The 22,369-nt window shown below is 44.1% G+C and overlaps 1 protein-coding gene across 1 annotated transcript in view; it reads right to left on the minus strand.

Annotated features, from left to right (window-relative positions):
* The window catches only part of LOC121854344 (roundabout homolog 2-like), a 78,667-nt gene that overhangs the window by 42,122 nt on the left and 14,176 nt on the right, over nucleotides 1-22,369 (minus strand). The window contains exons 3-7 of the mRNA XM_042348951.1: nucleotides 14,129-14,259; nucleotides 10,141-10,309; nucleotides 7,418-7,515; nucleotides 5,026-5,246; nucleotides 4,070-4,355 (exon numbers count right to left, since the gene is read on the minus strand). Of these exons, the coding sequence (XP_042204885.1) occupies nucleotides 4,070-4,355; nucleotides 5,026-5,246; nucleotides 7,418-7,515; nucleotides 10,141-10,309; nucleotides 14,129-14,259 (905 nt within the window). The remainder of the gene's footprint in view (nucleotides 1-4,069; nucleotides 4,356-5,025; nucleotides 5,247-7,417; nucleotides 7,516-10,140; nucleotides 10,310-14,128; nucleotides 14,260-22,369) is intronic.

Genomic DNA, 22,369 nt, shown 5'->3' on the forward strand with positions numbered 1-22,369 from the left:
ACGTCAAGATTAAGATTTTAGACTTGGGTTGGGTTAACACGGGTGGCTGGTTGTCGGTCTTGGAATATCAATCTCATCCTATGTCCTTTGTGTTGCGAGAAACTGAATGACTACGAGAGCCGGGTAACCATTTATGTGAGTCTTGTCTGCTGTGTACACTTGTGAGGAACCAACACTGATGAAAATGCCAAACAATATTATAATAATAATAATAATAATAATAATAATAATAATAATAATAATAATAATAATAATAATAATAATAATAATAATAATAATAATAATAATAATAATAATAATAGAATGAGCTTAAAAACAAAACATTACAAAACACACACTTAAACAATCAATTTCACTCAATATCTTATATAGTTACTTTTGCCTTAATGTATCTCTTGTAAGTGCTTCACCGGCCAGAGACTATAAGCGCCTTTGACCAAGTCTTGCAAAAAAAAAAAAAAGCAAGCAAGACATACTGTTTGGGTGTAGCGCAACATCTGACCTTCAACTGGCGGACTGACAAACTTACAAACATTGGCGCTGTAGGTCAACATGGCAACACTCACCATTAAATAAACCCCAAAACATTGAGATTTTCGCCTCATTTCCACGCTGGAACAGACTGGATATCAACAGAACAGCAGCCGGGGTTTAAATTATCCTGCAACGCCTTCAAGTACCCAGAGATTAAAAATACATCTTAAACGAACGCCTAAACTGCATATTAATTTAATTTTTGCGAAGTAATAGAGCCATTGTGCCTTGGGTGTGCGGGCATAAAGTAGCGAGGCGGGCATTAAGCCATGTATCGAGCAGCGGGGCGGAATGTCTTAATATCCGGGGCAGAGGTAAGGACGGGGCAGACCACCCCCCTCCTTCCTTAATTACTTATATTGATCCCCTAATTGTGGCTGGCGGCCCCTTGGTGAAGCAGACTAGCAGGCCACCCTCCAGCCTGCCCCGGTCTCTATTGTGCTGTCTACTGGCTCCAATCTGTACTGTCTGCTGCCTGTTATCTCTCGTTGTAAGAGTTAGACATTAGTGAAGGAGTGTGGTTCTCTGTAAGGAAGTGAGATTGAGGAAGGATGCCACCAGTACATCTTCACCCCATCCCCACAGGTCCCCCACAACACGTAAGGTGAAGTCGCTGACTATCCTCACGAGTCTCTGCGGAATTTCCTTCCACTCCTGAGGGTTTTTTTTTTTTTCATCTACAAGTCTTCCCTCTCTCCCTCACGGTCCCTCACACAGTCAGACATGAGGTGGATCTCCTTACGTGAAGGCACTGTACGTCATTATGCACAATCTACGTTCTACAGTACGCTCATGTGTCTACCCACCATGCTCAAGTTAATGTTTGTCTTTAAATTAAATAAAATCGACGATAAAACAAATAGTGTGGGATTTAACATCTTCCTAAACATCTCTTACGGACTACTGTGGCTAAAATGTGGGAAAATATGAGGCTCAGAACTCACGTGAAAACATGGTCGGGTCGAAACACTATCTGAAGGTTTTGTGGTGGTAGTTACTACTGTAACGTGGCTGACTGTACCGCTGTACGAGAGACTGGCGGGGTTTGGCAGACTGTTAAACTGGCGAGTGGTTATGTTCGCGACTGTCAGAACGATACGTCAGCGGGAATTAGGGCCAGACATGCAAGATATCAGTACACGTTGCTGTAAGCTGACGTGTGCTTAGAAGTCTACACGCTGTCATCTGGCCTCATTTGCTCATGATGGAGCTATTTTTCTGCGTGTAGGAGCGTGTGCAGGGTAGCTTTTTGCGTGCACAAGCGTGTTTCATGGTTTTATTCTTTAAGTGAGCGCGCGCACGCGCGTGCGTGTGTGTGTGTGACCTCTTGTTACTTGTTGTGTGAGCTCTAACTGTTTGTATTACACAGTTCCCGGTACACAGGCTTATCCTTGTCTTTGCCATGTGTTCTGGTACACGAGAAACCTGTTGGTGAGCTGGGAAAATGTATCACTGTTGACTGCGACAGTCAGCTCTAAGTACACTAAATTTTCGAATTGCTGATAGACCGACCGAAATAATATATTTTCTTCCGTACCCCTGGCCGACCACACCACGGGCTCTAAACTGCACCCCTGGCCGACCGCACCACGGGCTCTAAACTGCACCCCTGGCGACCACACCACGGGCTCTAAACTGCACCCCTGGCCGACCGCACCACGGGCTCTAAACTGCACCCCTGGCCGACCGCACCACGGGCTCTAAACTGCACCCCTGGCCCGCCCACACCACGGGCTCTAAGCTTCACCCCTGGCCCGCCCACAGCATTCCTCACTATCGCAGCTTATAGTCAAGTCATGGCACACTTCCTAGGCCATGGGGGAGAGAAGATTCCTAGGGCCATGGAGGAGTGAGGATTCCTAGGGACCATGTAGAAGGAGAGAGGATTCCTAGGGATCATGGAGAAGGAGAGAGGATTCCTAGTGGTTGAGTTCCTTATTATAAACTACTAAGTCACGACACCCAGTATTCCATCATTATTGTGGCGGCGGCAAGACAGTGTTATGCTGAGCCTCAGGTATTGATCACCTACACCAAATGACTCAGTAGGTCTGGTCCTCTCACACACACGCAAAAACACACGGACGCACGCAAACATACACACGGACGGGCGCACAGACACACACACACAGACACACAAGTACACAAACACGAAAGCACGCACGCACGCAAACACACACACATCCACACACGGACGCACGCAAACACACACATGTCAAACCTAGCCCCCCCCTAAAAATTTATATATATATATATATATATATATATATATATATATATATATATATATATATATATATATATATATATATATATATATATATATATATATATATATATATAGACTTTTGAAATGAAGTTGAAAATTAAACTGAAAACTCCATCATTCACCTCACTTCAGGTCATGTAAGAACTCTTTTCCCCACAAAAAAATTTATGAATATTCACGTTGAGGTCAAATTAATGAAAAGTCACTACTCATTTCACACTCACGTTAGCGTCAGTTATATTTAAAGTTTCCGATTTGTTTATTTATTATTATTATTATTATTATTATTATTATTATTATTATTATTATTATTATTATTATGATTAATATTATTATTATTATTTTTTTTGGGGGGGGGGGAGTTTCAAATTAAAATGCCATCAGTATTTACATCACGAGTGTCTATATACCTGAAATCATGTTTAAACCTTCTGAAACATTGATTTTCAGGTTATAGTTGAAAATAAATGATAAGGCAACATACACACACACACAGTATATCGTGTCACGGAAAATCGTTAATATAATGTTTGTTTGCAATGGCAGCTTGTTCAGTGGACGAGGAAATCTGAAACTGAAATAAAAAATAGAGAGCAGTGAACCAGCCTGACGCAGTATCACAGTGACTGGCGGTGAACAGCGTAAGTCTGGCCAGCAGCTGTGAGAGGGATGAGTTGTGTGTGGTTATATTTCATTACCAGCAGAAGTGATCAGATCCTGGAAGAAACTCCTCGTGTCACCTGCCAGGAAATTGTTTACTAACTTTTACAATTACAGTTAATATGAACGACTTCAGTAATAGCTGAGGACGGCACCAAACTACCAGCGCCAGGACAAGCAGTCAACCTCACCTGCCGTTCTTCTCCGCCCAGTAATTACACGAATACGGAAGCTCTGCCAGATGAACGCTTGTCCGATTTCTCCCTACAATGGCGCTCTTCTGCTTGGAGCGAGCAAGAGATCACACAAATATGAGAACATTATAGAATCCTGGAGTAAGAGGAGCATTGTGAAGTGTCCAGGTGTAGGACAACGGATCACGTGATGTTTAGGCGTCCCAGCTTATTTCACCTGATATTAACCCTCCTAACTCTACTTTGGTGGCTTAGGTTAGGTGAGGTTAGTTAAGGGGAGGTTAACGTTAGGGTGTTAAATCTTAAGGTAAAATAAGCTGGGGTGCGCAATCTTCACGAGCTCCAACTAAACACAAAACATTTAGTGTATCCAGGGATAAATGTTAACAGTAGTACCACCCAGGTGACTCACCACTGAGCTGGAGGGTTCCGGAGCCCAGCAGAGTGATCCTGGTGTCGTCGTCGGGTAGGTGTTCGTCGTCCTTAGTCCAGGTGACCCTGGGGGCGGGGTCACCCTCCGCCTGACACACCAGGAGGGCCACGGCGTCAGGGGTCACCGTCAGGTTGCGGGGGCGAACGGAGATGACGGGCGGGGGGTGGAGGGTGGGCGCCGGCACTTCCAGCAGCGCCCGTGCCACCAGTGATCCCGCAGCGGACACGGCGGCGCATGAGTACCACCCCGCTAACTCTCGTGTTACCTGAGGAAGCCGCAGGTGTAAAATTAGTGTTTGCATATATGAGTTAACTATTTGGTTCTTCTAATATTATTTTCATTTGGCACCCATTTATCCAGTTACTGTTAATATAATTCTGTCACCTGACGACCTACGGTACCTGATGAAGGCACAGAAGGAGCATGTTAACGCTCGTGCAGGTTCATTAAGTAAGTCACTACTTCGATTTTTTCAAAAAGGCCAATTATAAATACATTTTTGTATGCCTTCTTACCTTTGATCTTCCTCTCGCCCTTTCCTTCTCCTTCCGCTTTCTCTAACTCATTTTCTTTGTCTTTCCTACATCCCGCGACATTCTCCTTCTTCCCTCTCATGCATTCCCTTCTTCCCTTCACTGTTTGAATATGCAGTGTCCACTTCCTTTCCCTCCCTCGCCTGGTTGATGATCAAGGTGCTCTCCCTCCCTCACTCACCTTGTTGATAATCAAGGTGCCCTCCTTCCCTCACCTGGTTGATAATTAAGGTGCCCTCCCTCCCTCCCACCCTCACCTGGTTGATGATCAAAGTGCCCTCCCTCCCTCACCTAGTTGATGATCAAGGTGCCCTCCCTCCCTCACCTGGTTGATAATTAAAGGTACCCTCCCTCCCTCCCTCCCCTAGTTGATGATTTAGGTGCCCTTCCTCCCTCCCTCACCTGGTTGATAATTAAGGTGCCCTCGGCGTTGACCCACACATTGGGTTGGTCGTCAGGTTCGCCCGAGGGAGTGTCCTGGCGGGGCAGGAGGAGATTATGGTCGTCCTGACGACTCCACACCACCAGCGGAGGCGGACGACCGACCGCCAGGCACTCGAACGCCGCAGATGATCCCGCCGTCGCTCTCACGTCCTGGGGTCGTACCAGAAACTCCGGAGCAGCTGCGAGAACAAGAAAAATTAGTTATTTTGTGTTATGGTGCTTGTGGCTTTAATAGGTCGTATATTAGGTCGTTTAGAGAGGCCGTGTATGAGGTTACGAGGTCATACATTTGTAGGGTCATGTCTTAGGTCGTCAGAAGGCGTCTACAAACTTGAGATATTATTGGGTCGTATCCAAAGACTGTGGGTCATAACACACCGTCGTTCACAAGACAGACAGATATGCAAAGTAGCCAGGAAAGTGGGTCGTACTCCAGGTAAATTTGTAGGTCATTAGAGAGGAAAACCTTCAAACAGACAGATAAACAGTCACGACTCAAGCCAAGATCAAGTGGTCGGGTCGTACGAGGTCAGAAGTCACACTAAAGCCGTAGCTAATCGTTTTAAAAGTAGTAATTAGGATCAGAAAGACGCAGGTCATATGAGGTCGCACATAAACCTGAAATATATTAAAACACCCCAATTCCTTCCATATTTGAGAGGTCATCCTGTACTCAAGAAGTCGTGGGGGCTTACACACACACACCGAACACATTGGAAGCTGTAAAACTGAAGCCCTCGTACATCACACCTGAAGAACTTCATTAAGAGGGGGGGGGTTGACTCATTAGTAAGAACCACTTCCACCTTTATGAAGGGAGGGTGGGGGAGGGGGTGGAGAGAGGGGGAGGTGGAGGAAGCCTTAGTTTGCGGTGGCGTCACGGCATCCACGAGTAGATGAGCTAATGATTGTGGGCGGGGCACGATCACAAAGTGCTAAATACTAGAAAGTGAGCACAGTGAGTGTTGAGTGTTTTAAGTGTGAAGTACTAAAGAGAGCACAGTACGAGGGTTCAGTACCTGTGCCAAATACTAAGAAGTGAGCACAGTACGAGTGTTCAGTGCTGTAAGTGCTCAGTGCTAGAGAGAGCAGAGCGAGAGTTAAGTGTTTGGAGGTTATAAACAATGCTTTATGTATTAAGTGCTAGAACAAGTAGGTACATAAGAAGTGTGTTAAGACTTTTGATGGTGTTTAAGTGTTAAGTGCCAGTGTGTACATAATACTTAATAGTCAAGTAGAGGAGGTCGAGAGGTCACAGTTAAAATATTATATTTAACTTGTAATAAAATTAAAATAAACATCACAAGTCATTAACAACTTACTTAACTGAAATGAATAACATCGACTCTTATACAATAATAAAAATCGATTCATTCAACTGGAGAAAAATTTGTTACGAAGATATTTGAAATAGATAAAATAATGTATTACTTTTAAAGTTTGTTATAACTACACATATCTATAAAAAAAATCATTAATAGTTCTGTATTACCATAATCACCTCAACTATTCACAATTAAATACACTAGTTTATTTTAATTGCGTGTTCTATTAATTCCAAAACAATGCCAAAGACAAAGGTAAGAGTACAGGGAACAAGTACAAGGTCGGGTACAAATAGAGTTACTCACACAAGTACAGATACACGGCCAGGTACAGAAACAAGTACAAAGCCAGACACAGATACAAGTACAGGTAGAGAGACAACAAGTACACTACACAGGTACAGACACAGAGCCACAGGTATACCAACATTACTCTCCTTAACCCAAATACTTCAGGCAAGTTCCTCCTGTTTCTTTTTCTTCTTTACTCTACAGCATTATGGCCACAACCTCCCTCTTTCCCTCCCCCGAGCACCCCAATAAACTCCGTCAAGCGCCACAATTAAACCCGGGAAACTTTAAGTCGAGGTCAAACGCCACAATTAAAACCGGAAAACTCCCGAGTATAACCTGGGTTTTAAGGCAGGTAAGTTTGTGGTTTTACAAGAGGGTTGTGGCGTCGGCAGCAAAACACATGTTAAAGGTTTAGTGGGCCTTTAAAGGGTTTAGTAGGGACGTAAAGGGCAGCGGGCAGAGCCATTAAAAGGGGCTTATGGGTGCGTGTACAATGAGAGAGAGAGAGAGAGAGAGAGAGAGAGAGAGAGAGAGAGAGAGAGAGAGAGAGAGAGAATATTAACGTGCTGGAAACAGTAGGCGTAAACAGAGACGTGAAAACAGAAGGGAACAGTAACAGACAAAAACAACAGACTTCAATCCACAACAGAACCATAAGAAGAATAACAGAGAACTAACAGTGGAGACAATCAGTAAACAACAGAACAACAACAGGAATTTGGGTCACGTACTATACACAGTGAGAGTAGCGTTGGTCCTGGCCGTGCCGACTACGTTCACGGCCTCACAGACGTAAGTATCCTCATCGCCAGGCGTAACACGGGCGATCCTGTAGGTGGAGAGGCAGAAGGTGGTTACTGGAGAGATTGATGAGGAAGGTGAGGGTGTGGTGGTGGTGGTGGTAGTAGTAGTAGTAGTAATGGTGATGGTGGTGTTGGCGGTGGTAGAGGAGATGATGATGATGATGGTAGAGATAGTGGTTACCAATGGTGGAAATATAATGTTAACAAAGACAGGGAAATAATTTTACACACACACACACACACACACACACACACACACACACACACTACTACTACTACTATTACCTTGCTGTCACTTGGAATCGAGTATGACGATCATCCAGCTATGATAAAGTGATACGAGTTATTAAGGATGTCACCTTCGCTGGTAAGCTCTGAGGTGACTAGAGAGACCGATACGAGACCGGCAGTGTCGTCCACAGATGTTGCACGTGTGGAGGGTTACATCTAGTGCGGGAGGGGCGGCGGTAGCGTCTTTCCGGTGCTGGCACTTGTCTGCCTCGGTATGCAGTCGGGATAATTCGAAAGTATTGACACCTTCTCGTGTGGTGATCCTCTAAGCGTTACGATGTGGAGTAATCGTCTCCCAGGTGAGCCCCCCCACACCGCGCACGCACACACACGCGCACACACACACACACACACCATAGATATCAATCCATTCACAAAACTAAATCAATCATACAATTAACCTAACCTAACCAATATATTAACAACCATCATAGTCCCTTTCTCTTCTCCTCTCACCACGCCGAAAAAAAAATATTAAATACAAAAAAAGAAAAAACTAATATTATTACACACGCCTCGGAGCCCCATATCGACAGCCTTGCCAATATCAACCTCCATCACTGGACACACACACACACACACACACACGCACACACAAAAAATAAGATTATTCTTTTTTAATTTCTGCACCGAGTAATTGCTTTAATTCCTCAACTGCAAACAAGATTATTTTCCGACTAATAATGTAGTCAACAGAACTAGAACCTTGAACATCATGTCGACAAGGGTTAAAAAATTCTTATAGTGGGGGTGAACCTATTGGGTGATGTTTGTGTGGTGTTATTCAGGTATACATTATCAATATTAATAACAACAATAACAACAATAATAACAATAATAATAATAATAATAATAATAATAATAATAATAATAACAACAACAGCACACCCAAGGCTCCCTACAAACCTCATCCAATATTATATTTTTATCTCACAAGGGAAACATCACAACAGCTGCCATAATAACATTCTGACCTAAAAATAATATTCATATCAAAACAAGACGACAGAACAGACCCCACTATACTGTACAACATAAGAGACAGAATATAACACTATGCAGTATATCGTCAAGGAAATTTCCCTCAATATTCCATTTTATATCTCTGAGGGTGTATACGTGATGCCTTTATAACATCCTGATTTAATAAAAAACAACAATGTGAACCTGAAAGTGACACGAGATATGGCCGCCGAGATATTTTGCATCTAATGTTCGTTAAGGTGAGGCGTGTACTAGACTTGATATTAATATGTATAATTCAGCAAAACACAACACCAATAACGATGTTCTTCCAATATATTGTCAAAAGGAAAATATCATTAGTTTTCTATAATTGTGTATCTGGTGTCCGAGTTCTGGTGGAAGGATAACTCTGAACGTCCTAACTTTATTAAACGACACGTGCAGCTCGGCAGCTCTCCAAGATTCTTAGATCCAAACATTTTCCCCAAGATATGTGGACACACCTTTACTGGCTCACTCAAGCTACCTCACAAAGATGACTGTTAACATGGCTTCAAAACTGTTCTGTGCATCTACGGTAACTGGATAGTATATGTTGTCTTGTTTTCTGTTACGTGGGAGACTTGACGAACAGAGAACACACAACGAGAGACATAAGGAGGCAGTTTGGTTAACTAACAACACACCTCAACACCTGGCGACGAGGAGGTGTACTTGTGAGGCTACCTGGCGGCCAACACCTACGAGAGGGTAATTATTACCTGAGCACCTGCCTGAGAGTAGTCTTCCCACCTGGCGAAGGAAACACTTGGCACACTGTAAAGGATTCTGAAGAAGTGTTTCCTGAGGAGCAATAATATTTTTGTCTCGGGAGCTATTCTGCCCATGGAAGATTAGAGGTGAGACGTAAATTAGTATAAAAATGGAGAAGAACAAAAATTAATGGCAATTCTTAGAAGGTCTGACAAGAGTTTTATTTGCAGCAATTTTACCAAGAAAATTAAACCATCTGACAAGGGACCAACACCGCTACCGAGATCATAACTACCCGAGGAACAATAAGCTGACGGAGGAGAGCCACTGACGACCAAGTTACCAGGAAAATTAATTAAGATATCCCCAGAAGATCAAGTTACCTGATGAGGAGGTTACCTGATGGTGTGCTGAAGGTGTGGTCGTCTTACCTGAAGGTGTGGTCGTCTTACCTGAGGGTGTGGTTGTCTTACCTGAGGGTGTGGTTGTCTTACCTGAGGGTGTGGTCGTCTTACCTGAAAGTGTGTTCGTCTTACCTGAGGGTGTGGTTGTCTTACCTGAGGGTGTGGTCGTCTTACCTGAGGGTGTGGTCGTCTTACCTGAGGGTGTGGTCGTCTTACCTGAGGATGTGGTCGTCTTACCTGAGGGTGTGGTCGTCGAGGATCTCGGTGCGATCGTCAGGTAGGTTTCCCCGCACCCTCCTCCAGGACACCTGAGGAGCAGGGTCACCGCTCACCTGACACTCGAACTCCACCTTGCGCTCCGTCAGGGTCACCGTGTCCTTCGGCCCCCGCAGGAAGCTCGGCTTGACTGAGGATGGGATAAGGTCAAAGTTCACCAAATATTTCATCATAATTTTCAACCTGACTGACAAGGGTGAGACCTGGTGAACAGCAGAGAAGGTGTCAACATTATTTAATCGTAGTTCTTACTTTAATAATCTCTTTATATATAATTAAGTTGAAGACCAAAGCTTACTTACGCTTGGAGTGTGACACAACCTTTACCACAAGAGGTGACGAGAGAGTGGACACCTGAGCACAAAGGTCTTTTTGCATTTGTAAAACTTAATTCAAAACAATAACTACGATTATTTTGATAATTTAAGCAACAAGGTAACTCATATTTTTGTTTTATAAGTTAAGACAGTAAGATATTCAGGCGAGAATATAACCACGAGGAAACTGTCATATAATATTGAGAACTAAACTAACAACACATCTCACAGTGTTAAGTAGTAGTGGAAAATCCCAAGATTATATTATCCAAAACATAAACACTGGTTTAAAATAATACATTACTCATCAATTTCGCTGATGAAGGTTACTTTACGTTAACCTTACGACAGTTAAGACAAAAATAGCTAAGGCATTTTAAAACGTAATTATTCCTAATACAGGATGACTCGTTGAACTCAGAAGCACAACACATTGAGAGTTACGTCACAACATTACAACACTACATTTTACTGTCAAATAATCCCTTTTTAATACTGTGTACCCTGGAGAGTCTTCACAACATATTAAATGCCTATATCAACATTTATCTCAATATCTTTAAAGACACAAGTGTTTTTATTTAGCTTGAACAAGGACACGTCATAATGGCTTCTGTGAATTAGAGATAAGGCATCAAGGTTTTCGTGTTTACGTAACATTGACGTCATATATCGTGTTCAGGTCTGACAGTTTTGGTGAAGTTACAGTTCATTAAGAAATTAATATTCCACACGAGATGCAAAAACCTTCAATCATTCATTTAATTATATAGTGATCTAAGTCATCCTATTTATTTTAAACATAGAAAAATTAACCGAAATATTATGTAGGCTGATTTATGTAAAGGTTATTCTAGTGCACACACACACACAGACACACACACTACATCACTTGCATGACTGGGAAAATTGATAATAATTTCCAATTCTTTCATCAGCTCTCATACACTGTACACAAAACTAAAGTCTACAGCATTTCTCCCTCATTATGGCGGAGTTCCTGCCGACAAATGTGTAAGAGGAGAGCGACTTCACACAAAAACAAGAACAGTGAGACAGGATGTTTGTGTCTACCATCTGTGGAGGAGACATTACCTACCTTACCTACCTGCTTGTCAACATACGAGTACGTCATCCCTGAAGGCCCCGACACGAGACATTACATTACCTCCACCTTAAACACACCTGACTTGTCGAACTCCACACGGACCTTAGCCCTGACTCTCAAAGGTTCTCAAGTTAATATTTTCCCTCAACCTGAAGCTTTGAGGAGGTATCTATGTCATTCACTTAATGTACACTTAAACACAAAGATGGATTCTCAAAGGGTCTTGCATATACATTTTCCCCCTAACTGGAGGTATAAGAGCGCATCTACCTGGCTCACATAAACTCAGGTATATAGAAGGCCAGGCCAAAATGTCACCAAAACTGCACTAAGACTCGGTATGTCAGACGCGTTCTCTTAAACCCAGTTCAGAAGGGGAATAATATGTACGAAAAATGAAGGAGAGAGAGAGAGAGAGAGAGAGAGAGGTGTGTTAGAGGCTGTCCTTATCACTAGAGTAGCAGCAACACGGATAGGAGGAGTGAAAAGGGGAGGAAGTAAAAGGTGGAGAAGGGGAAAGGGAGGTGCAGATGGAGAGATGGGAAGAGAGAGAAAGGAAGAGGAGGAGGGGGAAAGAGGGGGAGGAAGAGGAGGAAGGGGAGGAGGAGGAGGACGAGAGTGTAGCAGCAGACGGTGATAAACTAAGTAGGCAGCAACGAAGGAGTAGAGAAGGGGTTAACAGAAGAAGGGGAGAAAACGGAGTTAAAGGAGGAGGAGGAAGGAGAACAAGAATAAGGAGGAGAAGGAGAGGCAGGTAAAGGGTGAGGAAGAGTAAAGGGAAGAAACAAAGGTAGAAGAAAGAAGAAGAAGAAGAAGAAGAAGGAGAGGGAGGAGGAGGAGGAGGAGGAGGAGGAGGGAGTTGAGGGAGGAGAGGGAGGGGGGAAGAGGAAGGAGAGGGAGATAGGAAGAGAGAGAGGGAGGGAGGGAGGGGAGGGAAGGCACCAGCTAGGGGATAATGGAGCCTAATCAAGTGGAAAGCCTCTTAGGAAGTGGGTGTCTGGCGAGATGACAATGTACCCAAGCATGGGGTGGGCGTGAGGGCGGCGGTGGCGAGCCTGTGGGCTACGAGGGGGTGTGTGTGTGTGGACTTAATGAGGCTATGGTCCTTTGAGCATTTCTATGGCTCTGAAGTAACTGTGGAACTTTCTCCTGCTTAACTGTGGGTGTGGAACTTTCTACTGTTTAACTGTAGCTGTGGAACTTTCTACTGTTTAACTGTAGCTGTGAAACTTTCTGCTGTTTAACTATAGCTGTGGAACTTTCTGCTGTTTAACTGTAGCTGTGGAACTTTCTGCTGTTTAACTGTAGCTGTGAAACTTTCTGCTGTTTAACTGTAGCTGTGGAACTTTCTACTGTTTAACTGTAGCTGTGGAACTTTCTGCTGTTTAACTGTAGCTGTGGAACTTTCTGCTGCTTAACTGTAGCTGAGTAACTTTCTACTGTTTAACTGTGGAACTTTCTACTGTTTAACTGTGGAACATTCTGCTGTTTAACTGTGGAACATTCTGCTGTTTAACTGTGGAACTATTAACTTGGCTATTGTTTAACTGTGGAACTTTCTACTGTTTGCTGCTGTGGAACTTCTGCTGTTTAACTGTAGCTGTGGAACTTCCTGCTGTTTAACTGTAGCTGTGGAACTTTCTACTGTTTAACTGTAGCTGTGGAACTTTCTAATGTTTAACTGTAGCTGTGGAACTTTCTGCTGTTTAATTGTGGAACTTTCTACTGTTTAACTGTGAAACTTTCTGCTGTTTAATTGTAGCTGTGGAACTTTCTGCTGCTTAACTGTAGCTGTGTAACTTTTTACTGTTTAACTGTAGAACTTTCTACTGTTTAACTGTGGAACTTTCTACTGTTTAACTGTGGAACTTTCTATTGTTTAACTGTGGAACTTTCTACTGTTTAACTGCAGCTGTGGAACTATCTGCTGTTTAACTGTAGCTGTGGAACTTCCTGCTGTTTAACTGTAGCTGTGGAACTATCTGCTGTTTAACTGTAGCTGCGGAACTTCCTGCTGTTTAACTGTAGCTGTGGAACTTCCTGCTGTTTAACTGTAGCTGTGGAACTTTCTACTGTTTAACTGTAGCTGTGGAACTTTCTGCTGCTTAACTGTAGCTGTGGAACTTCCTGCTGTTTAACTGTAGCTGCGGAATTTTCTGTTTAACTGTGTCTGCAGAACTTTCTACTGTTTATCTGTAGCTGTGGAACTTCCTGGTGTTTAACTGTAGCTGTGGAACTTCCTGCTGTTTAACTGTAGCTGTGGAACTTTTTACTGTTTAACTGTAGCTGTGGAATTTTCTACTGTTTAACTATAGCTGTGGAACTTTCTACTGTTTAACTGTAGCTGTGGATCTTTCTACTGTTTAACTGTAGCTGCGGAACGTTCTACTGTTTAACTGTAGCTGTGGAACTTTCTACTGTTTAACTATAGCTGTGGAACTTTCTACTGTTTAACTATAGCTGTGGAACTTTCTCCTGCTTAACTGTGTCTGCAGAGCTCAGTGATGTTATATACTATACTTACTATGGACGTAGAGTTTGATGGGGTCAGTGGTCTTAGAGCCAGCCAGGTTCCACGCCTCACACGTGTACTGCCCTCCGTCGTTCTGCTGCACGTGGCGGATCAGTAACGTGCCCTCGTCCACCACCTCGTGCCTGGGCAATGAGAGAACAAGACGAGAGGTAAGAAATGGTGAGATAAACGGGAGAGAAATTGGTTGAATCTGGGGAAAGTGGCAATGATTTGTATTCGACTCTTTTAAATACATAGGACTGGCTCTGGTTGAGAAATAGTCGGGTGTGTGAGAGAAAGAGTCGGATGAGGAAGAAATGGTTGGATAAAGAGAAGAAACGTTCTGATAAAGAGAATAAATAGTCGGATAAGAAGAAGAAATGATTAGATAAGAGCGAGAAACAGTCGGATATGAAGAAAAAATAACCTGATAAGGATATAAACTTAAACTTTAAGTGAAAAATAGAAAAAAAGAGAGTAAATTTTCATTGATTGAGGAGTCCTATTTCTACCTAGATAATAATAATCCCTGTGTTGCTTACCTCCCTCCATGTCTACTGGGAAAGGATGAGGGGAAAGGATGAGAGGAATGTATCAAGACTTCATAACTTATTACTACAATACCAATCACTAAACCACCCTGTGAAAAAAAAATTGAGTCAGAACTGGACAAATAATTCAGAAATTCAAATACAGGTGATTAATTGTACAGGGCAGGTATATTAATTCCCAGGTGGTGAGATGATGATTTATACCGTAACTGTGATATAGAAATGCATGTATACAGAATTAAAAAAACGCATAATATTCTATAGGTAAAGTTAGTATCGATAGGTAACGTTACTAGTGTGTGTGTGTGTGTGTGTGTGTGTGTGTAGTTCTGGGTTCTCACATAACATCAATACACACGTCCTCCCTTGTGTCTGTAACTGCATGTTGGTTCATGTCGTCACTTCACACCAAGGCGTGCGGTTACTCTCTCATCTTGACACAAGCCCTCACCATGACACAAGCCCCCATCGTGACACAAGCCCTCACCATGACACAAGCCCCCATCGTGACACAAGCCCTCACCGTGACACAAGCCCTCACCATTACCCTCCAGGCTATATCCTACTCCAAGAGCAATTCCGGTCGCCCGCTGAGACCTCAATCACTGTGGTGTGTGTACCCAGGAGGCGACCACTGCCGTCACCTCGTCCAACACCACTTCGACGCTCCCCTCGCCAACCCCCCTTCCTCGCCATCGTTCTCGAATTTAGCTCTCCCTCCCTCCTCGCCCTTCCTCCACCTCCTGACCGATAGCTCGACCCTAGCTTCCTCTGCCTTCTCCTTCTCGCCACACGCCCCCTCCTCCATGGGAGAGCCTTCTCTTGTAGTGCCCCAACTTTTGATCAAATTTACTCTGGGTGTGAGAACAGCTGATGCTCCGCGACCCAGATGTTAGGCACATGTGCGTGTGTGTGTGAGTACATACCCTCACCTGACCAGGGACGGATCCAGGAATATCAGAAAGGGGGGTCCAAGAAGTTGTGGGTGGGAGAACCTGGCGAGCACACCGAGCCCACCCAGCTGGGGGTTTGGGGGGGGGGGGGCGCTGTAAGTCCCCCCGAATTATTTTTTTTTAAACCTGACCAATATCATGGGCATTTTGAGGCCACTTTGAAGCCATGCGCACTTGATATTAGGAGATATTCTGAGGTCAATAATAACTACTTTATACAATCCCAAAACGCCCGAGTACAATACTGCATTAAAGAAAAAGTATTGGAATTTTCTGATGAAAAAGGGGGGTCCGAACCCCTGGGACACCTCCCTTGCATCCGCCCCTGCTGACCTACTATACCCTTTTCTCGCTCCTCTCTATATCTCTTCCTCCTCCTCACCCATTCTCCCCTTTCCCTCTTCCCCCACCTCTCCTCCCCGTGCCGCGGCAGCCCTACATGAGCCGAGGGGCCCCCGGGGAAGCTCACAGTATCAGTGTCGGGTGGGTGACTCCGGCCGTCCAGGGGATGAAGAGAGACGTGGAGCCAGAACCAATTTTCCACTAGCAGGTCGTATGGAAAATAAGCGACTTATCGGGCCACCGTCCATGAAGCCAGAAATTGAAATATCGCCAATTATGGCCACTCCGTCGGTGCCTTCGTCAGGGTGGAGACAAAGGGGCACAGGAAGACTTGGTCGGGTTGATGCTGGCCAATTTTTTTTCTGCATTATATTTTGAGAGAAGATTAAAGACATTTATATTCTGTTTCTTTTCCCAGAAGTCTTGGGGGTGGTAAAGGGGGTAGTGTGTGTGTGTGTATTTATAAGTAGTTATGCGCGTGCTCTTGATCGTGTGTGCATGGGTTAGTCACATAAAAGAGGTTCACAAGTGCATTTCCTATATCAGGCAGCGCCGTTTACACTTCCTCTCCAAGCCTACGGTGTGCACCTGCCTAGTTCACAAAGGATTAGGTAGGAAGTACAACCCGATAATCTCTCTCTCTCTCTCTCTCTCTCTCTCTCTCTCTCTCTTTCTCTCTCTCTCTCTCTCTCTCTCCTTCCTTGTTTTCCACACTTAACCATAAACACCCAAGCGCCAATACCTATCCACCATGCGCACACACACACACACGCACACATGAGGGAACTAGTACTCCACGTGATGCCCCTCATAACGCCATCTGTGAGGGAGTTACTACACTAAGTGTCTGCTGTTCAACACCTCAGCTCACATGATCTACGTGAGTAAACATTAATCTGTATGTTCACTATATGTTCCCTCACCTTTCTCTAATGAAGGCTTTTGTTAAACCACCAATGTGTGTAAAAAGTCATTTATGTCCAATGTATATTTTCAGCCTTCGGGCCGCAAACTTTTTCAATAAACCGTTTATTATTATTTATTATTATTACACACACACACACACACGCACACGCACACGCACGCACGCACACTTCGCCATAACAACCCCAGAAACTAAGCAAAAATTTTACAAAAATACAGTTATCACAACTAAATCCCTTCAAAACTAGCCATAAATATACCAGAAAGTCGTTAGAAACCCACCAGAAAAATACAGGAAACCGACAAAAAACTGAAAAGAAACCTGTCAGGAACTTACAAGGGACCAACTACGAAAATCCAGAAACCCGCCAGTCTCACTAGAAACCCGCCAGTCTCACTAGAAACCCGCCAGTCTCACTAGAAACCCGCCAGTCTCACTAGAAACCCGCCAGACGCCACCCTACCAACCCTGCCAGACACCGCTATCGAGCAGAGAATCAGCCTACCGTATTGACAACCACAATGGCGTTTTCATGTCGTGGTAGTGGTGGTCGCCCTCACCAGTACACTCTCTCTCTCTCTCTCTCTCTCTCTCTCTCTCTCTCTCTCTCTGCTTTAGCACTGCCCGCTCCTCTAACGCTGCCACCACAACTATTACCATCAACGCTATTATCAACACCACCACCACCACCACTACTAATACCACAACTACCACTACCTCTATTATCACCAACACCACAACTATATAACAGCATCTACCACCCATTACCACAACTACCACAAATATCACCACTTCTACCACCAATAAAACCACAACTACCACAATTATCACCACTTCTACCACCAATAAAACCACTACTACCACAATTATCACCACTTCTACCACCAATAAAACCACAACTACCACAAATATCACCACTTCTACCACCAATAAAACTACAACTACCACAAATATCACCACTACTACCACAATTAACACCACTACTACCATAATTATCACCACTTCTACCACCAGTAACACCATAACTACCATTATCACTGTGTAGTGGGTTGTTGAGGTGTGCAGGTACGAGAGGAGACGAGGAGACATCCTAACTTTTAATTACTTAACAAAATCCTCAAGCTAATTTATTAAGGTAAATTTATTCTCTTAAAAATTCAGTCTTAAAACACACGACTATAGGCCTTCCAATTTTTGTGTCAGTTCTTACTTTAATTTACTCCTTTGTTTTAATCTAACACGGTATATACAGGTAGTTAAGCGCCGGGACAGTGGGAGGACCTCAGTGGGGTGAGTTAGCTGCTGTGGGCCTGTAAGAGGACACCTGCCTCTCACTCACACGAGGGATGGCTTCTCTCATGCTGCTCTCCGTATCATTAGTAAACATGTAAACAATCTAATAGACTACAGACTCTGGGATTGGCTGGGAACTATTAAGCAAACTTTAAAGCGATTGGGTATAATGTGGGGCCTCACTTGGACAGCCAGAGGGTCAAGATGCTGAAGATCATACGTGTTCAAGGGACCACTTTTCTGTGTGTGTGGTTGATGGTGGGGCCGCCTATGAGCAGAGTTGAACAGTCATGACGCCATCATGGTTCGGCCAACAAGAAAACAGATTGTTGCAGATCAACCAGGAACACGATGTTGTCGCCAACATGTGAATATTATTGTTGTGTTTCTTTTAATACTGGTCTTTTGGTTGAAGTTGTTGTTACATTAAACATGGAGTTGTACAGTGGCAACGGTTGGAGAGGATGTCTGTAGCCACTGTGACGGTGATTTTCACTAATACACTAATTGATATTAAGAAATTATGCATTAGTCTCGTGCAACATAATGTAAAAAGAGCAAACGACATTCTGCTTCTGAGTTTTCTGTTGCCTCCCCTCCCTCGTTCCTGTGTAGGTTAGCCCACACTCCACTGTCTCACTCAAGTTATTGTTTGGCTGTTGACAACTCGAGGGTGGGTCGTGGTGAAGCTGCTGCCTTTCATCTGCTGCTGAATTCTGGGACTCACCTCCTCACGTCTTTTAAGTCAATTATGACCTGACCCTCCTCGAGACGTCCCTCTTGAGAAGTCTTCCACCATTTAAAAAACTCTTTGGCTATTCTATTCTCGTTTTAGTTTCCCCAACAACGTCTGGTCCCGATGAGGATGTGTCCGTGAGGGAGCTATATTTGTATATAATATCCAGCAGCCAAGTTTGTAGGCGACGCCATCTAAACCTAGCACAGCTTTAGAGCTTTTGTCACCAGGGAGCAAAACCCGGACAAGTTTTGGCCCGAGTTCTACATCTTTATGTCTATGACTTTTGAAGACATTTTGAAAAACAGAGTTCATACTTCAGTCTTTGTCTGAGGAAGTGAGCGTGTTGGCAAGAGTCTCCCGGTCGTGTTGATGGCCTTCACCTCGCACACCAGACACACCTGACCCGGACAAAAGAGTCTCAGACCTCACAGTACTGTGTATAAGTGTTATCAAATTCTACCTCCGTTGCCTTCGTACTTTTGTTTTGTTAGGAATTACATGCTTAATATTTATTTTAAGACGCATAATAGAATAACGATAAACTATACTATCTACCTGTCCCCTCCCCCACAGTGTCTACCTATGTGTTCCCGTTCACATCTGGCCCTCATCCGGGCTTCACATTACATTAACACAAACTTGTAATTAAACGATGATGACAAAAAGTTTGGTGTTACACAGGACATTAACCACCAGCGCTGTGTGTCTCATACTAATAACTATTTTAATTTATAACGCCAAATGTTCTTATTAAGTAGACAAGACTGCAGTGGATTATTAAAAAATAATCTTTGCACGTAATAATCTTTAAATAATCTTTAACGATCGCATGACGTAATTATCCCGTAATAGTAGTGATTACGACGATATTCGTTTTAATGGAGAGGATAATTCTACTCACACACTCGTAATGGAACGAAAGGTTTTCTCGTGCCTGTATGTAGCGGCCATTGTTTACCTCTCACTGTGACGTCACGAAAGCCATGTTTATTTTTCACTGTGACGTCACGGGGGCCATGTTTATCTCTCACTGTGACGTCACGGGGCCATGATTACCTCCCACTGTGACGTCACGGGAGCTATGTTTACATCCCACTGTGACGTCACGATAGTTACGACCCGTAGAGCGCTGAGTTAGACAGACAAGAACCCAGACTCTCCTGTAGAGCACCCCTGGCGGTCTCACCGGGTGATTAATAGTGACCCACCACGCTAACTACCCATTACGTGTCTGATTACCCTCCACTACACACCAGTCACCGTCTGTGTGTGTGTGTGTGTGTGTGTGTGTGTGTGTTGGTCTGCATGTTTTCTGTCGTCTAAGTTGAGTTACTGAATTGGTCTCTCTCTCTCTCTCTCTCTCTCTCTCTCTCTCTCTCTCTCTCTCTCTCTCCTGACAGCGAACTCCTCACCCAAAAAGCCTGACGGAAGTTGAGAAGTCAGTGGATGTGTAGATGGAGAGGAGTTAACATAACCCTGTGATGTTGACGACGCTTCCGTAGCGGTGTTTAGTCCCAGGGGGCGAGGGGCGAGGGGGGGTGGGGGTGTAAGTGAAAAAGTGAAAAAAAAAAGAATTTGAGAACACTGTATTCAAAACGATCTCCTCCCTTCTCTTGTTTTCATCCACCTTCCTTCCTTCTCCTATTCACAGGCAGCCATAACCAGCTCTCTCTATCCACTTCTCCACCCACATATCACCACTACTTTCTCCTCCACCCACACACCACCACCCCCTCCTCCAACCACACACCACTACCCTCTCCCCACCCATTCACCGCCACCAGCCCCTCCTCCACCCACACACACCACCACCAGCACCATCCTCCAACCACACACCACCCCTCCTCCACCACCCACCTCCACCCACCACCCCCTCCTCTACCCACATAACACTCAGTCTCTCCCTATCTTCCTTGTAGATCTTCCCCACGTTGTCTCCCCATTCCAGTCATCACCATTATTCTCCCCTATCCCCTCCCCACTACTCTTTCTCTCCCATCTCCCCTATCACCTCCACTCACCCCCTTCGATCTCCCCTACCCACAACTCCCGTCACCCCCTCCCTCCCTCCCCTCCCCTACCTACACCTCCACTCCTACCCGCCTACTCTTCGCTTTCACCAAATATATTCACCATTTTGTTATATCATTTTATTCCCCCACTTCAATCTCTCGCCTCTTTCCTTACCACTTCCCTACCCCCTACCACTTCCTCTCCCCCTTCTCTCCTTTCTCAGCATTTTTCTCTTCTCCCTCCTTCTTCCTACCCCCCCGGCCTCTATTCTGTCCACATTGGCCGTGTTATCACAATAATGGCCACATTAAGGCCTATATCCCATACCCTAAATTAAGGCCTTCACCCCGGCCCACATCACCGTCCACCATATTGCTGCACGCTTTACCTCTATTAACTATATGATGAAAATAGTAATAATATAATGATAATAGTAATAGTAGTGGTAATAGTATAAATAATAATAATAATAATAATAATAATAATAATAATAATAATCGATAACTTACAACCACTGGTTTAATAACTGCTAGATGAAAGACATTCCCCATCTGTCCTAATTATTCCCCTCACGTAATTTGTTGCCGAAAATATTCCCCGCTACCGGATCGGATGACTGGTTGGCAGGCCGGTCAGCAGGGGTAAATTTTCCCCACATCTCAATCATCAAGGGTATAATTTTCCCAACAAATTTTGGTGTCAAGGGATAAATTTTCCCCACCAGACTAGGACGTCAGGGCTATACTGTATTTTCCCTGCCAGTTTTGGTCAACATGGCGTAAATTTTCCCCACCATTCTCGGTCTGCAGAGGAAAAATTCCCCCATCAATGATTTGGTCGTCTGAGATTATTTTGTGGTAATTACTTATACCGGGAGCACCGCGGGCCTTTTTCTCTACGGGATTATGATTATTATTTTCTCCCTAAGTATATTTTTTTCTCGGGAGGAGGTCATGATAGGTCCCGGATTTCCCTTTCATTTAAATGGCTGGGGAAAAATGGGGTTACACACGGTGAAACTGGGACTAAAAAGAGAAAAACTGGGGCTAGACGGGGGAAACTGAGGATGAAATTGATAAACCAGGAAAAATTCTCTACCGGGACCCACTGACGGACCCTAGCACCGGGGCAGTGCTGGGTTCCTTTATGGTCTTAGAGGCTTAACTGGCAACACTGTCTGGTCATAGCTGAGTCATTACTATTACCGCTGTCATATTATAGCTGGTAATACTGTCATGCCTTTGTTAGATGGCATAGCACTTACCAATATGTCATAGCTGGCAACACTGTCATGCTATAATTGGGTGTCTTAGCGTTAACCAGCTAAAAATGCTATTACAAATGGCAACACGGCATTAGCTTAGTTGGCAACACTGTCATGTAGTAGCTAACAAGTACTGTACTTTTATCTACGGCAACGCGGCATTAAATCAGTTG

Source organism: Homarus americanus, unplaced genomic scaffold, assembly GCF_018991925.1.
Source record: "Homarus americanus isolate GMGI-L3 unplaced genomic scaffold, GMGI_Hamer_2.0 scaffold54443, whole genome shotgun sequence".
Lineage (NCBI taxonomy): Eukaryota > Metazoa > Arthropoda > Malacostraca > Decapoda > Nephropidae > Homarus > Homarus americanus.